Source organism: Orbicella faveolata, unplaced genomic scaffold, assembly GCF_042242905.1.
Source record: "Orbicella faveolata isolate gen_17 unplaced genomic scaffold, um_ofav_v1 contig_35, whole genome shotgun sequence".
NCBI classification, from domain to species: domain Eukaryota; kingdom Metazoa; phylum Cnidaria; class Anthozoa; order Scleractinia; family Merulinidae; genus Orbicella; species Orbicella faveolata.
The window spans coordinates 22,370,605-22,393,859 of record NW_028301564.1 but is presented as its reverse complement, the minus strand read 5'-3'; the positions used below and the strand labels follow the sequence as shown (position 1 = coordinate 22,393,859).

Below are 23,255 nucleotides of genomic sequence, written 5' to 3'. Positions count from 1 at the left end.
AGCCAGCTTCACTTGATTTATTGTGTATATTCATTAAGGGAAAATAAAAGCCATTTAACTTGTAAACGCTCGTGTTTAAGCTCAGACTGTTTTGTTGTCACTGTTTTTCAGTTTTTATATTCTCAATGCCCTCCAAAATGATAATAGTAATACAGTTTATGTTCTTGGGCATAACAATGTTTTGGCCCCCTCCCAGCTCATTTTAGCCTTCGCCTAGCGGCTCGGGCTAAAATGAGTCTGAGTTGGGCCCAAAACATATTTATGCCCGCGAACATAAATTCTACTGTTTTATTGTCGCATTCTTCCAAACTGACCTGCAATCTCCCTTGTGTGACCAAGGTAGACCTATGATGGGTCGGGTAGTGGAGAGTATCGCCATACAAGGGCGAAATGCTGTTACATGTCTATTGAGGAGCCTTATAAAGGAGAAAAATCTGCAGATTATCACAATTTTCTTTATTTGGAGGTACACAAACTGTTTTGCACACAATCAGTTTCACCAACAGTTGTTTGCTAAGAATACTCGACACGATTGTTCACTGACAACTGCGTGCTAAAAGTACCGCGCCGTGTACACCCAACCGGTTTTAAACGCCTACAAAGACATCAGTTATCTGAAGCAACACGACTGTCAAGAGGCACTGCTTTGATTGCTGGCATGGATACCACAGCTACAGCAACAGCTACAGCTATAGCAAATACAACTGATAAAACTATTTCGTTCTCAAGCTCGATATATTTATTGCGGCGTTATTCCAAAACGGTTGAGTGACACTGACTGTTGGCACGTCGATGCTCAGTGTCCCGAAAAACGTTAACTGTAAATATTATAACATGTGACATTTATTATTACTAATATAAGTGGGCCAGGGCTACCACTTACTCGCTACGTTTGCTTCATAGAACAGTTCACGGTCTCCTAGCTGTGCAAACCTTAAAACCATTTTCAGTTTCCTCCTATCATTAAAATAACGCCCCCTTTAGTGCGCAAAAGACATGGCAAAAACATTACTTAGATACATTCCACCTCACCCTTATTAGAGCAAAATGAGTGGCGAAAGAAATCCAAAATTCTTTTCGTGTTACTTCATTGTAGTCTGTGCTTGTTTGATAAAAACTTGTTAGAGACTAGATAACACTCGGGTCGTCTACTTAACTGATCGAAAATCATATCCAAAACCAATATCGACCCGAGTACACCAATCCTCCCGTGCTAGCTTGGCATCGATTGCAGTGTCCGTTTATTTTCGTCACGTTTTCGTGTTTCGCCATGGGCCTGGTCTTACTACACTTATATAGCTGAACAATCAAAACAACAACAACAGATTCTGAAACTAGTGCATAATGTTACTGTTGTGTACACTTGTGCACACTTGACACTAACGACCCTAGCTAATTCTCTGGCATGGCTGGCCCATTCTGGTCTTAATGGTGTGGCAAAAGGCCAAGCGAGAACTAATTTTACAGTAAAACAAAAAAAAAAAAAAAAAAAAAAAAAAAAAATATATATATATATATATATATAGCTGTAACTTACGTTATTGAGGTACTGAACCTAAAAGCCTCGTGCTTTTCGCCTATCGAACAACCCTCGCAGATAGCACCAGTTCTACGAGACACTTCCTTTACAGACCGGTCCTAACAACAGTAGCCTGCATAGCAGGTGAACGCGAGGTAGCGCCAGAGGACTGATAGACTTGCAAAAAAGCTCCCTGAGGTCATAAGCGCGTCCCATTAGACCAACATTTGCTCTGAATATCCAAAAGTTTCTTTTGACGAGTGGAACGGCACTTTCCCTTGACTGAATCGTTTTTACATTAATTGGTGGATTCTCGTCAACTCTTTTTTTTTTTTTTGATTTTCAGAAGATAACGATGATATGATTATTACGCATTTCCTATTTCTAAAGCTCGAAAAGAATTAAATTTATTCGTATCGCAGCCCAGTCTTTCGATTCCAGCTATCCAAGATCCTCTTCGTTCAACAAGAGAAACGTGACAACTTCTTCCCAAAACGGGAAGAATAAAACTTGTTGCGGACATAGAAATATGTCTAGGAAATAATTCCTAGTCGTGTATAACGAAGAAAAATCGCCGTCTTCGAATTCTAGGTCTGTAAGAGAAAAGAGAGAAAAGAAGCTGTCTGAAACCTCTAAAATAAGCAGACAATTTTTCTATCGTCCAAATTTTCAGAATTAGGGCAAACTCGAGAGATTGACTTAAACTTTCGAAACGATTTTTCCGAACATTTACGTTTCATTCGTTTTTGTATTGAAATTTTGGAAAAATTCAGTCTAAAGGAACGCGCTCTAAAAGAGAGAAAAAACTGAGCATAAGTTTTCCTTTATAAGAAACATTTGAAGGTAGAGGTTATACATGTATGCAGTAATTATCTTAAAGTAGATTGTAAATCACATGATGCCTATAGTAGATGTAGTTAGGTAAGGGCAATCATAATTGCCATAGCTGCGTGATAGGCGGTAAAAAAAAAAACCACAACAACAACTGCAATACACTTATAACTGGAGAATACTTCACATCTTATAATTTACTCTCTTTCCACGCAAGGAATAAACTAACCTTATCTCATAAGCAGTTAACTTAAATATAAAAAAAGTACCTCTCCTCACTTCTATCTTCTCAGTAACTCTTCTCACGCTAACTTTGAAGTAACTTTTAGCTATAAGGAAACGTGCTTAATTTGACATGGAAGTTCCTGACGAAAGCTTGGGAAGAGGCTCATTCGAATTCCGAATGAAATTCATGAACAGTTCCTTTTTACCGAGAGAAAAACTGTTCCAAATGAAGGAATTTTCGTAAAGATACCAGTGGTTGCACTGCAATCCATTCCTTAGACAAAAACATTTAACATGTCGCGGCTTCGCAAAAAAAAAGGCGAAAAAAGAAAACAAAATCAAAGGGGCTACATTAAGTAACAAAGCCAAGCCCTAAATTTCTAATCTGCATGAACCTAATTTATATCGCAGGTATACTAACTGAATACTAATTATCTCCAATAAGTAACTTTGGTATTTCTAGTCTGACTTTCACCAGCCCCTTTAACAAGCACACAAGACCTGGTCTACTTATTTGAACGTTATTAGATAATCTGGATAGCATTGATTATCATAGAACACAACGAAAATGCTTGGATTCGCGGGGTTATCCACGACAGTGTCGTAAGCATCTGTGGCGTCACTTCCCTTGGGAGGTGGGGTTATCATTCCCTGGCGTCCAGTCGTGTACTCACCAACAAGGACACGTGCAAGATACATGTGACGGTTTCCGGCTCCACCTGGTGGTGAATACTTGGTCTGTGTAGAATAAGAAGCATCTCGAGCAAAATAAACGCCATTTCCAAACATAGTGGCTAAAAGCAGTAAAAGCAGAACTGGTCAGTGGATTAAAAATTTAAACTTAGGGTTAGGGTTATTGGGCTTCACGAGCATGTTACGTAAGAATGGTATGACACTAAAAATATGAAAAGAAAAACTAAATAGTTCTTCACGCATGACAACAAACTGTGAAGTTGAAAAATCATAGTAAACCAACAGTCACTTCTTAGGCCGCAGCCGAATTCACTTGTAGCGACGGGAAACTAGAGTATTTATGGGGTGATAAGAAGAGGGCGTTTCTAACGGGGTGACACCTGAAGTGCGTTTCATGACATGCTTTTGCTTTGTATTACAAAGTGGAGTGGTGAATCACCACACTATTTACTTAAACTTTCAAATACATTTGGCTTATACATGCATGGTCACATCTAAGTATGACAGCGAAAATTTAAAAGGATCCTTATAGTTCATCCTTGATATACACATCAGACAAATTCTCTGTGTATCACACCTACATATACACTACGATTAAAAATACTTAGCAATTAACGACATCTTCTTTGGGCTCACGTTTCAAGGAAGTGTTCTGACGAGTGGATTTTGTTTTGCTGGACTAGAAATAATAATTTGTATTTGCTAGGTAAAGAATTTCGCTTAGATTAGTTATTAAATTGTAATCAACTTGACTTACGGTGTAGACTCGTCCATCTAACGTTGAGAAACAAAAATGGCTAATTTTACAAGTTCGCGTAAATTTGGAGAATTCCAGTTGGAACTTACCATTCTTCCCACAATAGCTTCTGTTGAAACCAGTCTTGTTGATGCTAGCACAGCTTCCTTCAGCTGTACCATGGAAAAGTGTTCGTTCATTGCTTCCTTTCTTCTGTTCCATTTGGTCCTTTTTTACCATATATACACGGTACAGGGCAGCGTTTTGTATTCTCTGAATCTTAGTGATGGTGATAGGGGAGGTCTTGTGAACTTCATCAGCTACCTTTTTGTACTCGTTTGCGTGGATGACAGGATCTAATGGCACTAGATGAACCTCCTCCTCTTTGCCGAAGCTATCTTTTGGATGCACGTCCCATTCGTTTGGTAAAGGAATACCTGTTTAAAGTAATTATTTGGGAAATCATTGTCTACATATAGAGGCTTACAAGCTATACCAACTTAAAGTCACGCGCCTCGAAAACTATAAGACCTTCGTTACTTTCGGAATTTTACGATAGCTATGTCACGATAAGCTGTCTTTGAGGCACTGCAAAACAGAAAAGCAGTCTGTTCATAATGGGCACACAGTAACGGTACGATAAAAACAAAAAAAACAACAACAACAAAAAAGAAAAAAGAAACGAAAAAATGATATGACATGAGCAAAATGTCCTTATACAATATAACACACATGTAATATATAATGTAGTAAAAATAAATTGAATAAAAAGTATTTTAAAAGAATAGTTTCACATGCTAGTGAATACGATATGTTTCTTTTCAAGACATTGGAATTAGTACTTATTGAGTACTTAACCACATGAGCCGTTTTAAGGTCAATATTTCTCTTTCTCTTTTTATGTATAGTACAGGTTCCCCAATTTCTATTAAAATAGTTACTTCTTATACCATGAAGTATAAGTACGATAAAATATCAGCTAGTTTTTGAAATAAACGTTACCTTTTCCAAACTCTTTTCGGACGACAACTCTTTCCTCGCCATCTTCGAAACAGGTTTCTTTCATGTCCTTGAAGACTACCTCACATCTGACATCTTCAATTATGACCACCACGGAATCGTGGCCATCGTTAAACGCGTTTTCTATCTGTAAATTAATGCTGGTGTCATAAGGTTCCCAACTGCCATCATCGTCACGAAAGAACCACTGGATGTTCTTGGCGAGAAGTTCTTCAACCCCTCGTGTGTAATCTTCCTCTAGTTGCTGGTTGAGGATCTCGTGAATCGTGGTGGCCACATCTAATACGCCTTCTACATCACCTCGTATGCTAATGCGGCCTATTGCCTCTTCAATGGTCACTGAGACATCGTGCTCTGCTTGCAAATCCCTTATTTTCCGCTTCTGCTGCTTGGAGAGCTTGCTAATCGCATCATGCTCTATCACTTTCTGTTTGCAGTGATCAGCTACATCATTCTCGATGTCTTTGATGACTTTATCGATATCTTGCTTAGTCCCTGCAAAGATCTCCAAGTAGCTGTCGCCTTTTGGGCTCAACATTTTCCTTGATGCTTTGGCATGCGATGTTGCCGAGCCAATTTTTCCTAATCCAAACCAGCCAGCAATCTTGGATATGACGCCTGGTTCGCCCTCTTCCGACGAACGAATGCATGCCTCCATTGCACTTCGGAACACCTTTAACATGTGCGGCTCATAGATTACAATTCGAATAGAGCTAATTGATTTTGGCTGCTCTTGAGCAAACTTGGAAAATGCCAGCAACATCCCTTCAGCAGCTTCTTTCACGTCTTTTCCTATGTTACCAGTTCCAACAGCTGGGAAAGATACCGAAGTCAGTCCACTGGAGTCAGCTTTCCGTAGACAAGTAACGATACAATCTTTGATAGACCGCATGGACGACATTGTGTCCGGAACCATGTGGTAAATGTTTCTTACATTTAATTTTCCTGCTCCAGTAACTGCAACAGAACCTGACGATTGGAAACCTAGGGATGAGCATTCTTGCTGAATTGTTGGTCCTCCAGCATTTAGAATTGCCGTTCCAACGCCACCGCCTACTGCTAACTTGTCGTTGGACAAAATCGCAATTGCATCGGTAACCTCTTTGGTAATGTCACCAGTTTCAACTTGAACAGTGATAGCGCCCATTGTGATTTCAGGCTTTATGTGATCTAATTCTTCATCCACTATCTCAAAAGCGTCTAAGTCGTCTGGATCAGAACTTTTGATGGTCACCCCAGGCGATCTGCCACGCTTCTTTTTTTCACTTCCAGCTGCTGCTGAAGGCGGTAGCCCGGGTTGACTTCCCTTCCTTGTTTGAAGTTCAGCCTGAAACGCTTTTACGGAGGGAGTGTCCTTGTCATAAACAACTAAATGAATCTCCCTTAATGAGCTGCCCGGATTATTCTTACTGAATGCCAAACCTTCTTCAAAGGAAGCAGCAGCCACGCGATCACGAGGATAACCAAGATTTCCCGTTCCAAGAGCAGGAATAGCGATGCTGACAAGTTTTCGCTTCTGAGCTTCATTGAGGCATTTCTTTATGATACCACGCAATTCCTGCAAGAGATTTACGATTTTGCGATTCATTACTTTTAACCATGTTACATTGGGGCGGCTTAGCTCAGTGGGTTGTATGCTCACCTTACATGCAAGAGATGGCGGGTAAAACTCTCAACTGGATCATTAACTAGGGATAGCGTAAGAAATATAAGCGGTAACCGATAAATCATGCTGACCGATTTCACTCTTAAAAAAAACCCGCACACACACAATTCATGAAACAACTTTGATCGGTGCGCCAAATAAGCAGCGTTGTATCATTAAGTCAGTGACAGCGTTGACGCTGGGCTTCTGTGAAGGGAGTCAAGTTGTATGCGAACCGCACAACCGGTCAGGATGGTGAAGACTTGCCGTTGTTTTTGCTGCAATAATTCAACAAAATAGATGAAGTTCGCGACCCCTCTTAAATTCTGAGCAGATACTTTGGTATCTTTGGTAATGAGCGCTCAATGAACATAAAGTACCATTCAGTTCACGCAGATGGTACAACCTTGAGTAACATGGAACTATAAGTGTCGCTTATACGGTTTCTGGTTAGCTTAAATCAGCCTGTTAAAACAATTTTAGCCCACTTAATTCCGTATAGCACCCTGAAATTGTTAAAAGTCAGGTCTCTCTAGCTGACGTGGATGCTTACAATCTGTCTAAAAACAAGTTCATGTAGTGCGTAGTTTGACTTTGTTTACATAACGGTTTCCAGTAGCTACAATCATGGTAAAACGTCTTGGGACAAATTTACACCTTTGGTGCTTTTGCACACACGCCAGACGCGAATACAACTGAACCTGCCTAGCTTCTCCTCCACATACAATGCTGAAAACTAGTACCTGCAATTTCTCCTGAGTTTGAACATTGCATTGCGTGGGGAGGGGGCAAAAGCAACGCGTTTTGTAAATTTTAAAATTCAGTTGTAAAATACAGATAATTCGCTGCATTATACATCATTTTCCCGAGGACTTTTGTCCATCATCGTAACTTACACGATTAAACGTTTTTGTTTCCAACCACATTGATTTTCCCTTGGAACTTAAACCGAAAACTGCGTATCTGTGACCCTTAATGTCCAATATATTTTGTACCTGTTCGCCGCTTTGTTGGTTCCATGTAGCACACGACGTGTGGAAGACATGCTTACAATTCAGCTTTCCTCCACTTGTTACCACTATGTCTCCAGTGTTTACCTTACCAATCGCCTTACATTCTTGCTGTAGAGCAGGACCGGCAGCACTACTCAGGGCTTTGGCACTTGCGTTTCTGCTAAGATCGAGGTCTGATGACGCCGAGTTGACGATAGCGTCAACCTGAGGAACAACAACACAAAGAGCCCTTTGTTAACATCTGTCATAATATAACCACTGTGTCAGATCCTAATTTCGCTATATTAGAATAACAGACAGTTTTCGACTCTACGAAATGGCGAGAAATCGCTTTTTACCTTATTTGTTTATCGATACCACAAAAAAGGAGGTAAAATTGAAAGAAAAAATGCGGCATCTTGAGACTTATGATCTTTATTGATCTTGAGTGAGACGTACAAATTATTGAAATTGGCATGATAACATATAAAGGCCAAGTTTTTTAAAATTACAGTTTACACGACAGGCGTTTCAATCATGTTTGTCACTGCAGAATGCCTTCTATTCCTATTGACGTTGAAATGGCTGAAATTTAAAGCAACATCTCTTCACGTAATTATAGAAATGTTCTGACTTGCCTTTTCTTGAGACATATTACCAGTAACAAGAATCAGTTTTAAGTCTTCCGATGTCTTGATGACATTTGGAATATCTGCAGTTGATGCAGTCGACGGTGTACTGGGCATTGACTTCTTTCTTCCCTTGCCTTTGCTCGCTTTGATCTTTACCTTTGAATCTGAAGAGCTCTCATAGTTGGGATCATGGAGAAATCTGGAATCCATCTCCTTCACAAAGGCCTTTACAATATTATCGTCGGTGCTGGTGAACTGAATCTCAGACAAACGACAACCTGGATTTTCTTGAGAAAACACTACAGCTGAATCGACCATAATTTTTGCGCACAACTGGTATGGAAAATCATAGACGCCTGTGCTAATGGCTGGTAATGCGATTGATTTATAGCTTTTGGCAGAATCTAGGGCATTTTTTACTGTATAACTTAGAAGGCTCTCTTGTCTTGGAGACCTGCCCATCCTCTTTTCCCAAGCTGCTTCCTTTGTCCATTTCGGTCCTACGGCATGAATGACTTTCTTGAACGGCAATTTTCCAGCGGAAGTTGCAACTACATGCCCATCTAGAAGCGGCCCTCGGTCGACGATGTATTGATCACATTCGTCCTTGAAGACTTCTCCGGCCGCTTCAGCTATAGCTTTGGAGACACCACCCACATGATGGAGGTTAGAGTTGGCTGCATTGACAATCACGTCCACATTTCGATCGCAGATGTTGTCCTTAAAAACCAGAATGTTTTTTCCTTCTGGGGTAAGGAAACTACAGAGCTTCTCTTTTTTCCCTTGATTTTCTTCCTTTTTTTCTCCTGGTTTCTTTGACGATTCATACTTTTCTGAAATATAGTGTTCGATGACACATTTATTCTCATTCTCCATAAGACTTAACAATTTCTTGCCCTTGCTCTGACCCAGTACTTTGCGCATTCCTGGCTTGTTAAGGAATAACTTTTCGCTCAGAACTTTGGATGCCAGATCTTGAACCAATTTTGTCCCTTTTTGAACTCCGTCAGTCGTTCCAGAGATGCTCAAACCTTCGTCATCTTCGTCTAGCTTTATCCGTGTGGAATATTCTTTCAAATCTTCTTCTATTTGCCGAAATTCCTGTTCTCTGTACTTTGCAAGGAATCGCCTGCATCCTGTGGGAAGTCTCACCACGTTGTTGACAATGGTGTTTTCTTTCAAAAAGCGCCTGACAGCAGCCAGGGCGGATGAAACGTCATCCTTTGTTCCCACTAACCTTATTTTCTTGCTGCGTCTGTCGAAAGAGAGGCTCAAAATACGCTTTTCGGTCAGATCATATCTTAACTGACGCCACTTTTCGCTTTTTTCGAGCTGAACTTGATCCTCATCTAAGTCAAAGCATTCTTCGACAACCAGTCGTTTAACCAACTCGGCAGCTTTTTCAGCAACTTCAGTTTTCATTCCCATAACTACTACACCGTCTTTCCTTTCTGAATCAAAGGCCAAGCCAGCTTGTAAATCGCTGGCTGTGAATTGGTCGTTAATGAATGCTCGACAGGCTGTACTCCTAAGCATTTCGACGGTATTCTGCGACATCTCAAGGCTTATTTCCTTTACTTTGGCAATCGTCTCCCATACCGCTGCAGAAACCTTGTGAATGGTGATGGAAGGAGCACGAATTTGAACCTTTCCCGTTTCTAGGAGTATGCTGACTTGAGTTTCTTCGTATTCGGCTTCTAGTTCCTTTCCAAAGTCTAGATCTCTTAGGAACTGCAGTCTCACACTATGGTCAATATCTATCGACTTTGTTTCTATAGAAGCCTTAAGTTTGGCTTTTCTCTCGATGCTTGTCTTTAATTCTTGCAAATCATTCATGAGTCCGTCAACATCTTGCTTCTTTCCTGTGAGGGAAATTACATGCTGCTGAGCTACGCAACGCACTTTCACTTTTTCTTCCATGGCACTAACATTTTTCATAAAGTTATCCACCACAGCTTTCCAAGCTTCAGGCAGGACATGCGAAGTGGCTGTCTGAAATTGTTGCTTGAAAGAAGCGATGACTTCGCATGCCTCATCAAATTTTTTCCTGTCTGCTGATACTTTATCCACAGGCCTGACGATTATGCTACTGGTGCCTTCTTCCCAGGTTATCGTTACACCATGATCATCCTGGACCTGCGTGAACTCAGCTTTGTAGTGCTCACAAATAAAGAGCATTACTTGTGAGTCTAATGGGATACTTGTCATCAGCTCAACTTCCTGTGCTTCCGGCTGAGAGACTGGTTTCCCAAGGAAAGGGCTGTGGAGACTTACTTCCAAGTTTGCCCCGTTAAGGGAGTGGCTCTTCGACAAAACTTTCGTAGCAACTGCAAGGGAAAGTGAATTAACCAACTGGTCAGTTGTTGCGATATGCTACTAATTAAAGGCTTGTTAAGAGATAAAATTTACCGTCTAATTTTGATTTCGTAATATTTCAGACAACAGTTAAGTATCTGGCATCCTTCTTTCAAGAAATGAACACGAGACCATCAATTTACCGAAAGGTGTTGGCGCCCACCAACAATGCCTAAAGCTTAATTTCTTTCGCTCCTCCTGGTTACCTCTAGAAAGCATGCAAGAAGACGGTGCTTTAGTAACTTGCAGGGATTCTTGTTTCCACTCAGTTCAAAGAAAGTTTCAGTATATCCTGATTCCGAAAAGTTAAGAAGGCAATATTCTCCGCGAACATTAGCCTTCCCATAGTCGTTATTTTGTCCTCGACTAGAAGGTCTGTTAACAGACTATATATAAGATCAGATTGAGCTTTGACAGACACGGACAATGATTCGATTCAGCTCCCCTACTAAATAAAGCGCCCCCTATCTGATGAGCACTCCCCATAAAGTGCGCGCCGTTTAATCAATAAGTGCCCCTTCCAAAACGTGTCCTAATAGGGGAGATAACATTCAAGGCATTGACGTGGAATGAATTATGAAGTCTCCATTTTCATCCGCATGTAACATTGAACATTATGACTATGAGAGCTCCCATAGTTACAGCTCTTAAGTTAAAGCAGCTGTCTTTTAAGTGTTGTATCACATTCAGATGCAAATGGTCAAAAAGAAACAAGCGTTATGTCACTATAAGTGCCTTATATCCAGTTAGCGCCCTCCTCTAAGCTACCAAAAGTAACAGGGTACTACGTCGAATCATTACAGTTCGTCAAGGCCCAGAAAGTTAAACATATATCTATATGTATACGTGGTTTAAGTCAATAATCTTAGCTCTGCGAAGATAGGATATTTTAATACCTTCTGGGTCCACGAAGTGGACCAGTGCGCATCCTTCCTTTATATTAAGTTCTACTTTGATGACCTCACCGCCCCCGTTCTTGGGGTTTTCAAAATGGTAAAGAACTGCATCCTCAGTGGTGTTTTCCCTGTTCAGACATGTCACTTGCACACAATTGCAAACGGGAACTTGTTCGATTGAGAGCTGTCTACCCTCCAGTTGTCTCTTGGCAACCTTCTGTGTAATGGCTTGATAGTCTGCCGAAAGAAATGTAGTTTCCCAGCTCCCAGATTACTTAAACACTCGTAAATGATTTAAAAAAAAAAAAAAGATAATAGGGCAATAGCATGAATTTTGGAGGGCATATAGTTTATTTGTGGCCCGAGTAGCATCATTTGCGCCCTCGCTTCGCTTTAACTATATGCCCGACAAAAGTCATTTGATTATCATTATTATCAATACACTAGGCCAAATCGCACAAGTTCATTTCAATTAATAAGAAAAAAATGCTTAACAGAGATGTAGCATGAAACTAAGATGTAGAAAGTTGTTGCTACAGTACGATCAGCTAAACAAGAGGCAAATAAAATTCCTTTCTGTATACAATAAAAGTCAAATGTAATCTAGTATTAAAAAGATTAGTAAAAAATGATTAGCAAAAATGATCAAATGAATGCCTTGTAAGCTGCCGCCATCCCTCTGTGCCGCGGCGAGCAAAATGAAAACACAACGAAAACCAACTAAACTCAAGTAACTTCTCCGCATCTTTCCGAACGCCGTCCGTGTTCCACCCTTCCATGAGGTATCGATTCAATTTCTACCTGTCTCCAAACTGAATAGATCATTTGTGTTCTGGTTTCGCATCGTTTTCTTTCGTAAATAGCTTGGCCTTTGCTTCAATCATTTTGTTGGCAGACATGAATTCGCTGTCTTGCAAAATGCTTATGTTTCGGCTGAGTGGAGCACAGGTTAGATGGCAATGAATGGCCGCTCTAATTCCATTCAATGCACTTGGAGTAATGCTTGGTCTTTCTCTGTTCTCCCTTTAGCGAAGAACTTTCGCAGAATTTCACTGAACTCCGTTGGACTTAAGACTTACTGTTTTGAGATCTACTGTAATTTTTCTTTCCTCACAACATTTCTCGAACTTTTTTAAATCCCCGCTCGTTTGCTTTCTTGGTTTTTCGCTTGAGCTTTTTGCTTAATTTCATCCAGTTGCTCGTTGTCCAGGTCCGAGTTTTGACTAGAAAAAAGATGAAAATTTAGGACTTCAAAATCTTCAAACGTCAAAAGTTCACTACAGAACTACAAAGTGCAAACTCGCGCCAACTCTAGCATTGAAATGGTATCCTCAGGATCTCACAGACCGAGCGAAGTTGTTTGACATCTCTGCAGCCAATCAGAATCAGGGTGGCAAATGCATTTTGAGCCCGCGCATTTCCCGTTTGGCCCGCAAAATGGTACGTTTTACGGAGGGCAGTTTGTCATTTGGCCGCGCGTATTGATAATAATGATGTCGTAAAGTGATCAATAACCGATGTTCAAAACAGTGGAACATGCGAAAGTGTTTGGGGGCGAGGCGAATGCAGCCTCGTTGCGACAGAAACAAGTCAGAACATGGAATGAAAGTGGTATCTGTATTAAATCTGGAAATATCTATTTAGACATAGTGATTTGTCCTACAGTCAAGACAAAACTGCGGGGAATTGTCGTCCGGAACAATAATTGTATTAATTACATTCAGCACATTCAGCTTTATTGAACCGCTAGTAGTGGATCTGGAGCGTAAGATTGTATTCGCAAGTTTTGTTTCAATACTGCTGTCATGCATGTGAATGGCTTCAATAAGATGCGATTTTGAGCGTTATAGAGACACAATTTCCACATTATCCTGGTTCGAGGTCAAAGCCGTCACTGAATTCCAAAATGTGACGTAAGGCAAATAAGTTTGATTGGAAGAAATGACAACACTTTTTTTTAGCCAAGTCTTATGAGTTGAGATACTATCGCAAGACGTTCGACCAAAAACTTTCGAGGATTCCTGTCGCCGAGTTAAAAAGGTTTGGTTTATGATTTTGGTGCGCGTCTATCGCGTTATAGACGCATTGAAATTTTGAGAGCCCTTGAGAAGGAGTATATTGTCCTTGGCTGACCTTAGAGCAACCTTCACGCTATCGTGCCCTCCAACTCCCAGTTACATCCGTAACTCGAGAGACGCATACGTAGCATAAACCCATACCTAGATTGCATACAAACGAAGACGAAGGAGCCTAATAAAAAAATTAAAAAAAAAACCCTTTTTTTATGGTTTTGTCACTGAGGTAAATTTAATCAAACTTACCGTATGTTTTATTAAAGGTCACTGCTGCACTTCCTTGCTCTCCAAATTCAATGGACAACACTTCTACTCCACTGACAACCTCCATGTAAGATTGAAGTCCATCCCGTGTGGTTTTGTCACTCAGACCTTTGACAACAAACCTTTTAGTGTCAATAGGAAGCTCCTTTACAGGTTTTCTAATGGTTATTTTCAGTTCTGCGTCATCAAGGGTGAGTACTCCTTTGTTGACAACTCCAACTGCACCTTCAGATTAAAGAGCAGACAAAACAAAGAAGCCACGATATTAGAGGTTCTTTCGATGAGATTTTGTTTATTGTACATGTTCTTTGTAGTTTGCACTTGTGCTCTGATTTTGCAAACTTAGCCCGAAAACGTGACGAAAACCTGACAGACTATAACTTTGTTAAAGCAGAATGATACCCTTTGTGTAGCGATGTGGTTACGCGAAAGCTAGCAGAATGTCAGATGCCCACATTTCATGGGGGATATCAACGGATTTACAGAGAAAATGTCGAATCTAGTATTGAACACATTTGTCATTTGGCCCGACGGTTTTGTTCTGGACAGGACGTATGATTTATAAACATGTGCTAGCATTGGATCGATCTATAGACAGTGGAATTGGGTGGGCTTCATCATAGTTTGAACATTCGCCGAGAAGTGGAACTATCCCTTTAATAGCAAGTTCACTTACTTTCAGCTTTTGCAAAAGTCACGACAGCAATTCCCTTCTCAGGTGTATAATCCACGTGCTCTACTACGCCTCCCCCGGTGCGTCTAGTGTTCTCGAAGAACATCCAAATAGAGTCTTTGGTTGAGGTTGCAGCAAGTCCATGCACTTCTAAGACCCGTGATTCTTGTGCTTGGTCCTTGTCTGGTAGACCACATGTGTTGTTACTGGCTGTGACTTTCAGGGTAGCTCCATCAAGAACATGCTTGTCTTTTTGTAACACAGTAGTTACGACTGCAAGTATCAAAACAATCTTCGTCATCAAAAAATTTGTCGTGGCTAACTTCTACAGTCGATGATTATTCTGCTGTAAAACGTCACATATTTTGTGTTTCTTATACATACACTGTAGATCGATTAGTCATTGTTACACATGTATATCGATAAGTTCTCATGCATATTTTAACAAGGACATACATGTAGCATATTTACTTCTGATACCCCTAATTCATTGTAACAGTAGTACCCGTCCCAGGCATTTATCTACCCGAAAAAGGGTTTAAACAATAGTAAAAAGTTTAAACGAAACCAAACCTAATTGAAAATTCATAGGCCAGTGGTAGAGAAAGCAAAGCCCCATTAATATTTTGTAGCACGTGTTTTTCGCTTTACTCTACACTGTTTTATAATTGTCAATAATAAATCAAAATAAATTCTCATCCAGTCAACTTACCAGCAATATCCTTGAATGTCACGAAAGCCACACCAGCTTCAAGTTTCAAATCCACAGTTTCTACCTCCCCACCTCCGGAACGACGCTTGTTTTCAAAGTAATTCAGAATTGAGTCTTTAGTCGTGCTTGCAGGAAGGCCAGCCACTTCAATGGTATTACCGTTCCCGTCCCTTCTACCACGCATTTCAAAGCTGACATCAAGGGTAACGTCGTTCAAAGTATGCTTGTCACGCTCAACCACACGTTCTGCAACTAGAGAAATTATGAAAATCGATGAAGTGACTGACTGACTGACGGACAAGTCAGTGAATGTCAATCAATCAACTGATCGATCGATTGATTGATTGATTGATTGATTGGTTGGTTGGGTAATTGAATGATTGACTGACTGACTAACTGACTGACTGACTGACTGACTGACTGACTGATTGATTGATTGATTGATTGATTGATTGATTGATTGATTGATTGATTGATTGATTGATTGATTGATTGATTAGACTCCAATAAGGGCCCGTTCATTATTCACCGCCTGTGGTGGGTCGGAGGATTTTCCGCTAAAGAGATTAACATTTAGCTGATTCCCCTTCAAATGTTATTTTATTGAAGTGATCCCCCCGCAGTGTTTTTGCCAGAGCGCGCCATTGCGGGAATCCCGCGTTGCAATCAGAGATGGCCCCCAGAAAAAACAAAAAAACGGCCAATTCGGCCCTTTCCTTTTACAGGCATAGTATTTTAAAAGCCATCCCAAGACTCGAAATTGTGATCGATACGGTCGCCAATGCAACTAACATTTCATCCTTGGCGACCAAAAATTCTGGTTTAGTCGCCATAATAAGGCATAATGGCGACTACATTTCTCTGTGTTGACGATCAATAAAAGTTATTTTGTCACACATTATGTCCTTCTAGAAAATCATATTGAAAGATCTTTGCTTCTAAAACATTCAACATAAGAAAAGAAGTAAATCCGTCCTTTTGCTTTGCTCTATTGACTCTCTCATATCGGAAAACTTCCAAATGGCTGACCGAGTTTGAAATCGCCCTATAATACATTGCAAACCCTTGATCATTGATTACATCATGTAGGCCTAAGGATTGTTCTCTTGTAATGCACGGATCCTTCATACTAGTATCTGATGCAAAAGAAACTTTACTGAGTAGAAACCCTTCAAAAAGCACTTACTATTAAATTTTATCATAGATCCTAATAAATTGCTTTATTTCTCTTGGTGCCCTGATGCCTTTTTTCCTTCTGTAGCTTTCAATTTAGTGGCCCTTTTCCTAAAAAATTGGCCCCTAAAAAAGATCTTCAGGGGCCACTTTGGCCCTCAAGTAAAATTTCTGGCTGAAACACTGGGCCCCCCTCATAACTATAAATAAATTTCGTGATCCTCCCACACATCTTCGCAAACACATTCACCTTTCCACGTGTATATTTAGTGCTTCTCACATTCATATGCAAGCAATATTTCTAACTATACTTATAATTTGATAAAGCCGCCATGGTACAGACTCTTAATCCATATCTTGGGCTAGTCTGGATCCCCATATCTGATGTCAGTTGACAAACGGACAGCGCTCCCCTGCAAGGGGGTTCGAGAGCATCCTTCCCCGGAGGATGTTTAAAATAGAGGTCCTTAAAAATGGGCTTTCCGGTATTGTGAGGCCAGGCCAGCTGTTAAAAAGTCTCACGTTTTTCCTTTTTTTGTTTTTTGTTTTTTGTTTTTGCATTTAGCGGTGATTCAGCCATCTGATTCTCCCTTCTGAGCTCGCAGTTATGACTTACCCCTCTTCTGTTATCCGAAAAATCAAATGATCCCCCCAAAGTCCTCCTACCTCCGTCTCCAGGCGATAAATAATGACCGGTCCCTAAACTAGCAAAAACATTCTTTTCAACTCAAAGATTGACTTCAGCTTGCTTCACCGGACATTAACTTTGAAAGATGCACTTATATCGTAATAGGGCACTTACTCTAACATACATGCAAATGGAGAGCCAATGGTAGCAAAAACAAAGCCCCATTTTGTACCATGTGTGTTTCGCTTTACTCTCCACTATTTTATCATTGTCAATAATAAATCAAAATAAATTCTCATCCAATCAACTTACCACCAATATCCTTGAATGTCACGAAAGCCACACCAGCTTCAAGTTTCAAATCCACAGTTTCTACCTCCCCACCTCCGGAACGACGCTCGTTTTCAAAGTAATTCAGAATTGCGTCTTTAGTCGTGCTTGCAGGAAGGCCAGCCACTTCAATGGTTTTACTGTTCTTGTACCTTCTACCACGCATTTCAAAGCTGACATCAAGGGTAACGTCGTTCAAAGTATGCTTGTCACGCTCAACCAAACGTTTTGCAACTAAAGAAATTATGAAAATCGATGAAGTGACTGACTGACTGACTGACTGACTGATTGATTGCCTGACAAGTCAATGAATATCAATCAATCAACTGATCGATTGATTGATTGATTGATTGGTTGGTTGGGTAATTGAATGATTGATTGAACCCCAACAAGGGCCCATTCATTATTCACCGCCTGTGTTGGGTCGGAGGATTTTCGGCTAAAGACATTAACATTTAGTTGATCCCCCCTTTAAATGTTATTTTATTGAAGTGATCCCCCCTCATAACTATTGATAAATTTCGTGATCCTTCCCCACGTCTTCGCAAACATATTCACCTTTCCACGTGTATGTTTAGTGCTTTTCACATTCATATGCAAGCAACATTTCTAACTATACTTATAATTTGATAAAGCCGCCGTGGTCCAGTCTCTTAATCCGTATCTTGAGCTTGTCTGGATCCCCATATCTGATGTCAGTTGACAAACGGGCAGCGCTCCCCTACAAGGGGGTTCGAGAGCATCCTTCCCCGGAGGATATTTAAAATTGAGGTCCTTAAAAATGGGTTTTCTGGTATTCTGAGGCCAGGCCAGCTGTTAAAATGTTTAATATTTTCCTTTTTTTTAACACTTAGCAGTAATTCAGCCATCTGATTCTCCCTTCTGAGCTCTCAGTTATGACTTACCCCCCCTTCTGTTATCCGAAAAATCAAATGATCCCCCCAAAAAATCCTCCGACCCCCGTCTCCAGGCGATAAATAATAACCACTCTCTAAACTAGCAAAAATATTCTTTTCAACTCGAAGATTGACTTCAGCTTGCTTCAGCAAATGACAAGGACATGCACTTATATCGTAATAGGGCGCTTACTCTAACATACAAGCAAATGGGGAGCCTCCAACCGACGTGCACAAGGAGCGCGCTTAATGGAATTATCATGGTCAGTAATATCAAGAAGTTAATATCACTTATTTCCCTGTGGGGTCTTTGCAAATGACCAAATTCGCAACAAGGTCAAGCTCTAAATTTAGATGTCTATATCACTGGCTAAACAAAGATTGACACAAGCACACCGTTTTCCTTAATTTGAAGATTGAAACTATTCTTTTCATTCAACATTAGCCTGCGTAGCAGGCGTCCATTTCCAAATGCACGCGAAGGGAACGAAACTGCAGGCGAGTGCTGAAAAATTAGGAGCAGGGGGAGGGGGTGTCCTTCTCTTCCTTTTTTCGCACCCCGCCCCACTTCTCCACATCTCTTGCTTACCCCAGGCGCGCTTGTTTACTTACTCGCTTGCTCAATCTCCCCGCCTGGAAAATGGAAAAGAAACGTCTGCTACACAGGCTAATACAACATATACTGTACCTTCAGCTGATTCAAACTTGATGCGTGCACAATCACCTTTGATGTTGACTTCTTCCACGTGACCGCCACCTGATCGCCTTGTGTTTTCAAAATAGTTCTGTAAAGCATCTTCCGTTGTATTTTGAGATAGCCCACGGATGATAACCCAGGTCTTCAAATGCACATGGCAAAAAACGAGCAATGAAATTTAATAGTAAAACTAGACAGGTCAGTTTTCACTGAACTGAAAACAGTTGTAACTTTCAAGAAAAATTTGCCACCCATTGACCAAGATTCTTTGTTTCTGAACTTAACTTAACTGTTGCCTTGTAAAAACCGAAAAAGACAACCAAATAGGTGTAATAAGAAAGAAACTGAAAACGCATAAAGGTCAGCTGAAGGCGGTTGAGGACAATACCGATTTTCTGCATGGCACAAATGTTACGTCAGTATAATTCACGGCCGTAGAATACAGTCATAATAAACACATTCCTAGGAAGAAAATTTAACCATGGAAATTGCCTCAGTCATAGTTTTCTGGCTATGGCCTTGTAATTAACTTCGTAAAATAGCATGAATCTCGGATCCCTGATAATCTTAAAGGCAATGATGCTCACGCAGGGGTTTGGCCATTTACCATAATGGTATAGAATCAGACACATACATCTTAGCCACACTAGGTGGCAGAGGTGAATACCTCAATAGGCCTTAAATTGATCATAAAATGACCAAGTCTCACCTGATCTTCTGATGTCTCCTGGGACTGAGTCTCCCTAGTACTGGGTTGATGAAATGACACATCGACTCGCGTTCCATTGATAGTATGCGTTCTGCTAGCGACATTTTTGGCAACTGTCGGACCAACAGACATACAAATTCAGAGCAAATGAAGTAATAGGTAGACGGAAACACGAAAGGATGGACTAATGAGTCAGCGAGGAGCAAGATTTCCACTAGAGCAAAAAGGAAACGTTTATTTTTTGGAAGCTCGCGGTATTTAGGTGTTGGGTTATCATTATTTTTGTTTTAATTTTCTTTTCACCTAAATACCCTGGGCTTCCAAAAAAAGTCGCTCCTTTTTTTAGTTGACGCATAAGTACCCTCAAAACATTTCAGACATTCTTATGTTGAGAATTTGAGTTTCTGAGACCACTGAAAACCTTATTTATTTTTTGTTTTGTTTTGTTTTGTTTTGTTTTTTTTTCAATGAATCCATCAACAAGACACAGGTCATATTTATCTCAATATCCCTATTGATTGACAGAAATCCTGTTAAGTCAGTACAAATACATGTAAACATTGTCTTGCCTTGTCTTCTTGTCTTAAGGCCCAGACAATATTAAATGCTATGTCATGTGTTAAAAGTAGTCATGTGACTACAGTTCAGTTCAGTTGGGGTAATTAGGTCATACAGCTGTTCCATTAGTGACATTGCCATAAGTGCTTCCATGTAAGATACAATATTTTCATCCATGAAATGTAGAAAGATGTGGAATTTGAACACAGAGGAAGAATTTTAGGCATACTTCAAAGAACAATTAAACAAAAAAAGAAAAAAAACCACAAAGTTGAGGAGTTGAGAAAAAATTTGATGTAACAGGTAAAAATAATATTTCTGTTTGTTCCATTGGCATACAAAATTGATTTTGTCAATACTGGCCAAGTCAGTTAAAACGTAATGTTTTTAAATTAATCATAATAAGCTATTAATAAAGATAAAACATACCAATTTATCTTAATTTTAGGGGATAATATGAATATTAATTCATGAGTACCAAAGGCATCCATGGTCAAGGTGTAGATCAATACCCTCAATCTATACCCTTGATCAACAACTGGATTGACACTCGATTGACATCCTGATTGATACTAAGTCTACACCCCATTCGATACTCAGTTGACACTTGATTGACACTTGATCAACAGTTGGTTGATAGTCGGTCGATTCTCTACTGACTGTTGAGGGAGATGTTAATTGAGAATTGATCATGTGTCAACTGAGGTGTCAATCAATTTCGAGTGTCAATAAAGGTTCGATCAAAGGTATCGATCATAACTCGACCGTGGATGCTTTTAGTGATAATCCCACAAATCCATCTAATATCTGTATTATAATATTGTAGTACTGTAATAATTGATTCTTGTTTGCACCATGTAAAGCTATATTTCATAGTTTACTAATTACAATACTTGTTTTGAAATCAATGGATGCGCTAAATGTTTTGCTAAAATAGGGCACATCGTTGAATGAAACACGATGAATGAATTTGATACTCCTTTAAAGTGTTACTATGATCAAATTTTTACCCCTTGATTTTTAGGTATCACGTAGAATTCCATGAAAGAATAAAAATACTGTTTCCCATTTGCAAATATCTGCATTAGTTCTGGAGATATTTAAAATTGAAAAATGTGTGAAATATGCAAATGACATGACTGATGATGTCATACACTCAACCCAATATTATATCAAGTCTATGAATTGAGCTATCTCAGTCAGTTTGCAGCATAGACCATTGAAACTTGGTGGGCTAATAGTTCTACAGGCAACACACCAACTACTATGGAAAATTCTGTTCCCATGGCGACTGACTCTTTTCCAGTCCCCACACACCTGATTTCAAAATGTTAGTAATTTTCAGCTCGAAAAACATTCAATGAGGCCACAAACTAGAGCTACCATATTTATATCCTTGCTGAATCATGCATATGAGGCATCATCAGCAAATATCAAAATGGAACACCAAAGGTGGCCAGAGGAGCCTTTAATATTGGGGAGGTCTGGAACCCAGTACATTGCCATAGTAACAAAACTGTTCAACTCGTATTGCGTAGCACATTTAGTAGAATGTTACTGCAAAGAATCAAGCACTTCTGATACAAATTGGCTGAGATATCTTTCTTCATAATATTTAGTCAATATTTGGTTGAGTGCATGATGTCATCGCTTGGCTGATTTGCATATTTTAAAAACTTGAATATTTCTGGAACGAAAAGAGATATTTGAAAATAGTAAACAGCATTTTTCTTCTCGTGCAGACAACTTGTTTATGTTTTAGGATGGCTTAGATAGGAACGATGCGATTTTCGTCATAGTGCCGCTTCAACGCGCGGTGACATAGTTTGTAAATCCATTCCTGGCTTATAGATCGATCGATCGATCGATCGATCGATCGATCGATCGATCGATCGATAGATAGATAGATAGATAGATAGATAGATAGATAGATAGATAGATAGATAGATAGATAGATAGATAGATAGATAGATAGATAGATAGATAGATAAACTTTATTTAAACACGATAATAATTAAAGCTAAAAGCTTGTGGGGTCGTGTATTTAAATTTAACTTTGCTAAAAATTTAAAATTACGATTAAAATGTTTAGATTACAATTCCTAGATTTACAATAAATTAATTATTTAATTAATTGCTAACTAGAACTATTACTAAGTTAATCTACTATATGATTACAATAAACTAACTAAAACTAATTGTATATAAAGTCACTATGTCTGACTATGTCGACTTATCGTTTGTCACGCAACATCTGCAATGCGTGGCACATTAACATTACATCGAATGCAAATACTCGTCATCAGACATAAAGAATAGACGCTTTGTTAATGGCATGAACGCTTAGAGCAATCTCTTTGAAACTTAGGTTTCACTTATTTTTGATTTCTCAAAAGCAACACTAGCTCCGTGTATTAGAAAAATAAAACAATGAGTCTGTAAGATAATAGTTTGCCTTCGACGGCATGAAGAACACAAATATTGAAAGTGAAACGGGAGGCTCTTCCCCGATCGTGAATCGAAAGGATATTGAAAGTGATGGAAAAGTCTGATATTGGATCACTAAAAAGGAAAGGAAAAGCAAAATTTTGTGCTTCAAAGACAGCGAAATAACAGAAAAACTAAGATCAGATACAAACCACACGTACCATGCTCGTCTTCAAATGTAATGACCGCTTCGTCTCCGTTGACGTCTATCGAGCTGATATCACCACCGCCGGACTGTTTGTGTGATTGGAAATAAATTGTTAATTCTTCCTTTGATATCGTCCTTCCGATACCTCGAACATACAAGATCCGATCTCCATCCATATCCTACAGTGGTTTTGCAAAACGAAGTGGAGAATATAACCGAATAAAACGTGTTCCGCACCATTGAAAACTGAAAGCAAATATGTCTGGATGACCGCTTCCGAGAAACAAACGGGAAAGTCCGGACAATGTGATGTGACACTCCGGCTTTCAATTTGACGAGAGCACCAGGGAGGTAGACGGGA

At 39.7% G+C, this 23,255-nt stretch overlaps 1 protein-coding gene and 1 long non-coding RNA gene across 4 annotated transcripts in view; one reads left to right on the top strand and one right to left on the bottom strand.

The window, feature by feature from the left end:
• The window catches only part of LOC149103774 (uncharacterized), a 248,417-nt gene that overhangs the window by 185,479 nt on the left and 39,683 nt on the right, over window positions 1-23,255 (top strand). The window lies entirely within an intron of this gene.
• LOC110062035 (protein mono-ADP-ribosyltransferase PARP14-like) lies at window positions 436-23,172 on the bottom strand. Of its 3 annotated transcripts, XM_089272580.1 has the most exons (13): window positions 22,908-23,172; window positions 19,702-19,814; window positions 18,984-19,134; window positions 17,382-17,633; window positions 15,269-15,520; window positions 14,560-14,829; window positions 13,866-14,108; window positions 11,545-11,781; window positions 8,300-10,620; window positions 7,665-7,886; window positions 5,007-6,582; window positions 4,115-4,441; window positions 436-3,369 (listed from the first exon to the last, which is right to left on the bottom strand). In XM_089272580.1, the coding sequence occupies exons 1-13, from the start codon at window positions 23,068-23,070 to the stop codon at window positions 3,086-3,088; spliced, it is 6,411 nt and encodes a 2,136-aa protein (XP_089128706.1). In that variant the 5' UTR covers window positions 23,071-23,172; the 3' UTR covers window positions 436-3,085. The 3 variants fall into 3 exon arrangements, with proteins under 3 accessions (XP_089128706.1, XP_089128707.1, XP_089128708.1); XM_089272581.1 differs by lacking the exon at window positions 15,269-15,520; XM_089272582.1 differs by lacking the exon at window positions 17,382-17,633.